At 43.4% G+C, this 6,000-nt stretch overlaps 1 protein-coding gene across 1 annotated transcript in view; it reads left to right on the top strand.

Annotated features, from left to right (window-relative positions):
• The first annotated feature begins 204 nt into the window (after positions 1–204).
• FAM171B (family with sequence similarity 171 member B) overlaps positions 205–6,000 on the top strand; it is a 37,465-nt gene continuing 31,669 nt past the window's right edge. The window contains exon 1 of the mRNA XM_005530324.2: positions 205–405. Coding sequence (XP_005530381.2) covers positions 240–405 — 166 coding nt within the window. The 5' untranslated portion in view covers positions 205–239. The remainder of the gene's footprint in view (positions 406–6,000) is intronic.

Here is a 6,000-nt window from a genome sequence, read left to right as displayed (position 1 = left end):
TGCCCAGAGCCCGGGCGCTGCCGGTAACAAGCGCGGGGGTACCCGGGCACGGCCGCCTCAGAGGGACGATGTTCCCGGCCCCGGGGGGAGGCGGCCCCGCTCCGCCCCGCCCCGGCCCCGCCCCGGCACGTCTGTGGGCGGGGGGGCGCTGCCGCCGCAGAGCCGCCGCTGGGGCCGCGGGTGCGGAGCGCTGCGCCGGCCTCCCGCAATATGCCTCCGCTGCCCTCGGGCTGCTCGCCATGCCGGGCCCCTGCGGGCGCCTCTCCGCGCCGCTCCCGGGGCTGGCGGCCGCGCTGCTGGTGATGCTGATGATGGGGCGGGCGCCTCCCGCCGCCGCCACCCGCCCGCAGCAGCAGCAGCAGCAGCGAGCGGCGCTGCCCGGGGCCGCCCCCGCCGCGACATCAGGTACCGATCCCTCCCCTGCATCCACCTTCCTTCCCTCCGGGATCCGTGTCCCCGGGCCCCGCTCACCCGGGGAACTCCGGCGTTTGCGGCGGGGTGGTCCCGGACCCCAAAATGAGCGGCTGGGGTTTGGCTGGAGCGGGATCCATGCTCGGAGCCTGCGGGTGTGAGTGCAGCCGGCGTGTGGCCGGGAGCGCCCCGGGGAGCGAGCGAAGCCTGGCCTTGGCTAGCGCGGCTCCAGGGATCCCTGTGGGATGGCAGGAACCGCCGCAGGGAGATAGCCGAGCGTCCCTGCAATATAAATATATATATATATATATATGTGTATCTCAGACGTGTATTTATTTCTATGTATATTTGTATCACTTTAAAAATAAACCAGCCGATATGTGTGCGAGCATCTTGAGCCTGTCAAATGAGTGATGGGGCTGCTGAGCTCGTTAGTTTTTGCATCCCCTCTGCAGATGCTTATCCAACAGCACGAAAATAATGTGCTTATTTCAGCTTCAGGCCTTAGTTCTGCAGTCAGATATTTGAGGGTACCCCTGTGCAGAACCAGAGCAGAGGATGAGGTGTCTGTACTGTCATCTGGTCTAACAAATACGTGTACAGTCTGAAGTGTAGTGACTCAAATGAGGATAAACCCAGTATTTTTCTTGACATACTGCCTTTCACCAAAGAATTTCAAGATGGTTTCAAACATTAAGACCTTTTAACACCAAGGCTTCATTTAGGCATACCACTGGAGCATATGTTTAATTTTTATCATATAGGCATGCTTCTGTTTCCAGTTGACTTCAGGAAGGTATAATATGTGCTCAGTTTTAGGCAGATGGTTAATATTTTCCTGAATTGAAGCCAATTTACAAAGCTGCCAAATCATAATTAGGAAATATAAGCAAATACATGAAATTGCAGTATTTGCTTGCAACTTCTTTAAGATGTAGGACAAGTAACTAGATTTGATAGAAAATTAACAGAATCTTAAATTTTTCTTTGTACACTCTTAAAATGCCTTGATTTCCTCTTCAGGTCTTTTTTTTTGTGTGGGTTTGGGTTTGTGTTTTTTATTATTTTCCACACATTAAAACTGTAGTATTTTGAAGAAAGGCATTTGATGAGCATCTTGGTCCTTGGTTATTTTACATTTTCACTGATGATTTTTCATTTGTTTGCTTCTTATCGTACTTTTAATAGAATTTACCATTAATCACCAGCAAACACCACTTAAAAGGCATTGGCAGCATTTCTGACTTGGGCAGTGAACATTTTGCTCATTAAAAATTGAGTGGTTAAAAAAAAAAAAGGACAGTTTTTCTAATTCAATGATCCTCTTTGGTTTCAGGTATTGATTTCTTTTCAAGAAGCTCTGTTACCTTATCTCCTTCAGTCCTTATCTCCTTCTGGCCAAGGTCTTTGTTGGTATCTAACATTTTGATGCCCGTTCTCTTGGCTTGCTGTTGTTGTTGCAGACCCATGTGCCCAGCTCTTGCTGCTTGCTTTTATTTGCTCATTTGGCATCTTAGGTTCTGAGGTATGAGTCCAGAAAGTGTCTTCTAGTCCGCAGCTTTCATGATCACTCTGAATTTATGAATGTTAAAAATTATCATTTGACTTGGTTGTCAGCATTTGTTTATGTTAGATATATATATATATATAAAACTATATATATAACTATACATTATATAACTATGTAAATATAGTTAAAGATTCATTTCACTTGTTGGCTGAATTTCTAAATTACCTTGATTTTTATAAAAACTGAAAAAAGCCAATGGTAGACTTTGAAGAAAATAAACTAATTACTGCTCTGAAACTTTTGTTATTCTGAAGAAGCTGCTAAGCACCTTTGGGGTTTTTTTGTGTGGTATTTCAGTACAGCATGTAAGTAATTTTTGCTTTATTGACATTTTTGGCATTTTTTAGAAGGGAGATCGTGAGTCCAGATGCATATGTAATGGATATTAATGTCTTTTTTATGTTAAATTGTTATTTGATGGTTTACAGCTGACAGGTAGGCAGGACAAATGGCTGTTGCATCTCCAGCAGAAGACTGGCAGCAGAGCAATCCCTCAGGACAAGGCTCTGTAGAGGCCACTCCTGCAGCTGCAGGTCCTGCCAGGCTTCTGCAAGCCAGGAGGAGCGAGGCTGGATGTGGATCTGTGCAGGGTGTTTGTGACCCCGGTGCTGCTGCAGCAAAGGTGAAGGTGGCTTCTCCTGCCTGGCTTGGGCGGGTGCGGAGCCGGGCTGGAGTTCACAGCTTGCTGTCACTTGACGTTTGTTCCTGTATCGATGGCCCTGTTCTGTCGAAGCTCATTATAGCATTTTACAGATCAATTCCCCCCCGGATTAACTGACTCCTGCCACTGTAAGTGTTGTGCTGTCTGAGGAGGGGTGCTGAACTCAGCGCAGCTGGCTGTAGTGCCTGGGGTGCACACTCAGTGCTGACATGGAAATGCAGCAGTGAGAAGGTAGAGGCACATCATGACTGAGAAGGGGTTTTTGTTCAGCTCTTTCTTTTCCCCTAAAAACAACAGCAGACTTACCACTGCCAAGAGAAGTAAGTAAATTCTATAACAAGGCAGAGAGCACATACAAGAGGGACCCAGTTCATGAGTTATTCTGACTCATCTCATCTCACAGCTACAGGCATTCTTCCAAATTAAAGAAGAAAACAAAAAAAATTGGAGAGCAAGATAGACAGGCCTCTCTGGTTAGGGTGGTGATTGCTGGAGTGGAGAACCTGCCTTGGTTCTTCCTTATTCATAGTGATTTTTTGCATTTTCTCTGTGGCAGTTTGGGAGTCTGTGCTCTGATGTGCGGAGCAGAGAAGCTGCTGGGAGCTTCAGATATTCATCATTGAGGTCAGCAGGCTTGAGCACAGAATTCAGTGAATTATAGTCCTGGCTCTGATCCAGACAAATCTGGTTTTGTTTTCCATGTTCCCTTTTCTTTATCTTTATTGACGTGCATTCTTTATAGGAGCTGAGAGTTATGTTCTTTCATGTTCATGAGACTTGGGATATCCTGATGTGGGGCATTATTATTCTCTTTAGAATGAAGATATTGTGCTATAAATAGAGCAGAGACCACTAATTGAATAAGTGATAGTTATCTGTATCAGCTCTGTGGCAGGTCTGACATGTACTGAATGAACAACATGCTCCTGCAGAAAAAGCAGCTGTGTCAGTGGAAACTGTCACTTTACACAGGGTGATATACAGCATCTTCATGTTGGCATTTTTTCACCATGTTGAAGCATTAAATTAGACTTGAACAATGTTTTAAAATAGGTGTTTTTTCAAATGTGGCTAGTCCCTGTACCTTTTGTAATCCCAGCATGAAAAAGAAAAACCTTGCCCTGTTATTTGTTACGGACCATGCCCAATCTGCCTCTCATTCCAGAATTCAGGGGAAAAGGAGTTTCTTTTGGTTTGATGTATTTTTGTTGTTTGGTTGTTTTGTTGTTTTTTTTTTTTGGCAGACAGCTTTGCATGTGATGGGGAGATTAGCTTGGTTCTGTAGAGTGAAATTCAAAAGCTGTAGCCGCTAACAGTGGTGCTGAACAAAGGAGAGGGGGGATTTGGAATTGCTATGTGTATTTATTTGTTAATACACAAACCCCTGTTTGTTGAGACAGATGAGATAAATATGTGATTGTTGACAAACCCAGAAGAAAATTAGAGATTACTTTTTTACTTGCTGGAGACAAATTCACTGTCTGGATGCTGCCTGTGGAATTTGATTGTGAGCCCGTTTCTCTGCACTATCTGAATGATGTGATGATGAGTGGCTGCCTAACGTGAAGCTGTGTTGTAGACAAGTCATTTCTGGTTCAGAGAATGAACCAGAAATGTTTCAGAATTTTCTAAACTCTTTTGTATGTTGTCTTAGTCTTCCTGATCATTCCAGAAAGAGGAAACTTTTTCATGCTTCCTTTTTATCTGAGATACCAAAAGAGAAATGCTTCTCCAAAACAACATGTGTGACTTACTGCTTTTTTAATCGTGGTGTTCCGTGTTTCTTGCTGTAGAATATTTTTCCTAATGACTTGTGCATTGGTGCATAGTTGATACTTTTGTATTTAAAGTAGCATTTGGTTCTGATATCTTGTTACATTTGCCTGGGTTTAAATTTGAGCAATAATACATAATAATGCACTTAAAAACCCCCATGGTGTAGTGTGACTGGCTTATTTGTCACTTGATGGAACAATCTTTATGGTTTACTGTCTCCAAAGTCACTGGATTGGGGATTAGTAGGGCAGCAATAATCCAGTTTTGTTTTAGAGCTTTTGTTGTAGTCAGATACCACAAGAAAATGAGTGAGGAATTAAAAGCTGTGTGGGAGATTCTTTAGCATTCCAGTAAGGAAGGAAATTCAGTCATTTTCATGGCTCAGCGATTATGTAGGATACAGTTCCTGCTCAAGAAGCCAGGGCTGTCTGAGTGGAGACTTCTGATCAGAGCTGGCATTATTTGTTTTCTAAAAGCAGCAACACAACCCTCTTATCCTGTAGATACTGGAAGATAGCTAGTGTCAGGGAAAAGGTTTATTTTCAAGTTAGAAATGTTACATGCACTTCCCAGCCAAATGGTTTAGTGCAAGCAAGCTAACCCAACCTGTAGAAATAAGCTCAGGAAATGGCCTTTGATTTGCTGTTTATTTTTCTCAGGATTCCCAGCCTCTGGTATTTATAATAATGGCTTCTCAGCTAGGTGAGAAAGAATGCAAGACTTAGACATGTCCTGATTTGTTGGAGATCATGTTCTTAAGTAATGCAGCAAAATATCAGCAAGGGCATTAGGACACTGAGAGAGGATAAAGCATCTGCAGTTTGAAATGGGAATGAATAAGGAAAAAGAAATATTCATAGATGCACATGCTTCAGGATATAGGTCACTCAGTTGCTAATACAAGCAAAAGAGGAGTTTGGGGCTTTTCATGGAAAAAAATATCTACTAGTTTTGCTTTTTTTTTTTCCCAGGAATAGAATCTGCATAAACACAGGGCTACTGAGGAGTTCTGAAGAGTAAGACATCTCTTCTGAGCTGAAAGCTTGCTTTCATTGAGGCCTGTAATACATTATACAGCATCATGCTCTATACTTCAAAAAGCTTGACTTCAAGAAACTTGCCTTGATAGTAGCTTTCATTCTAAAGAATTGAGAGAGACAATGTGTTTTAGCATTCATAGGATCAGGGCCCATGGTTATATGGTCAGCAGTGGCAGGAAACAGGGGATTAGTGATGGCAGGAAGCTACCTATTGCATGGTGGCAGTTTTTGCAGTTCTTATTTGTTTTGCTAAAGTTTGCTTCTTGTCAATCTGTTGGCAGAAAGTACACCATCAAAGGCCAATTGCTATGTAAAAACATTCACAGAATTACTGTCAGGCTGAGGAAAAGGCAGGTTGAGAATTTGGAATGCAGCTGCTATCTGGGTCACTGGGGATCTGTAGCACGCTTTCTCTGTGAACTAGCTCAGTAGATGAAGTCTTTGAAGACACAGGCAAAGATCTGAGAGGAAAATTTATTCAAAATAAACTTAATTCTTGTTGTGTCAAACTTAGCAAAACAGCACAGGTTACTTTGTTGTCT

This window comes from Pseudopodoces humilis, chromosome 8 (genome assembly GCF_049639895.1).
Source record: "Pseudopodoces humilis isolate 2021_Gansu_Grassland_sample_001 chromosome 8, ASM4963989v1, whole genome shotgun sequence".
In the NCBI taxonomy this organism is placed as follows: Eukaryota; Metazoa; Chordata; class Aves; order Passeriformes; family Paridae; genus Pseudopodoces; species Pseudopodoces humilis.
Note: the sequence above shows the minus strand (reverse complement) of the source record. Positions and strands in the feature narration are given on the sequence as shown.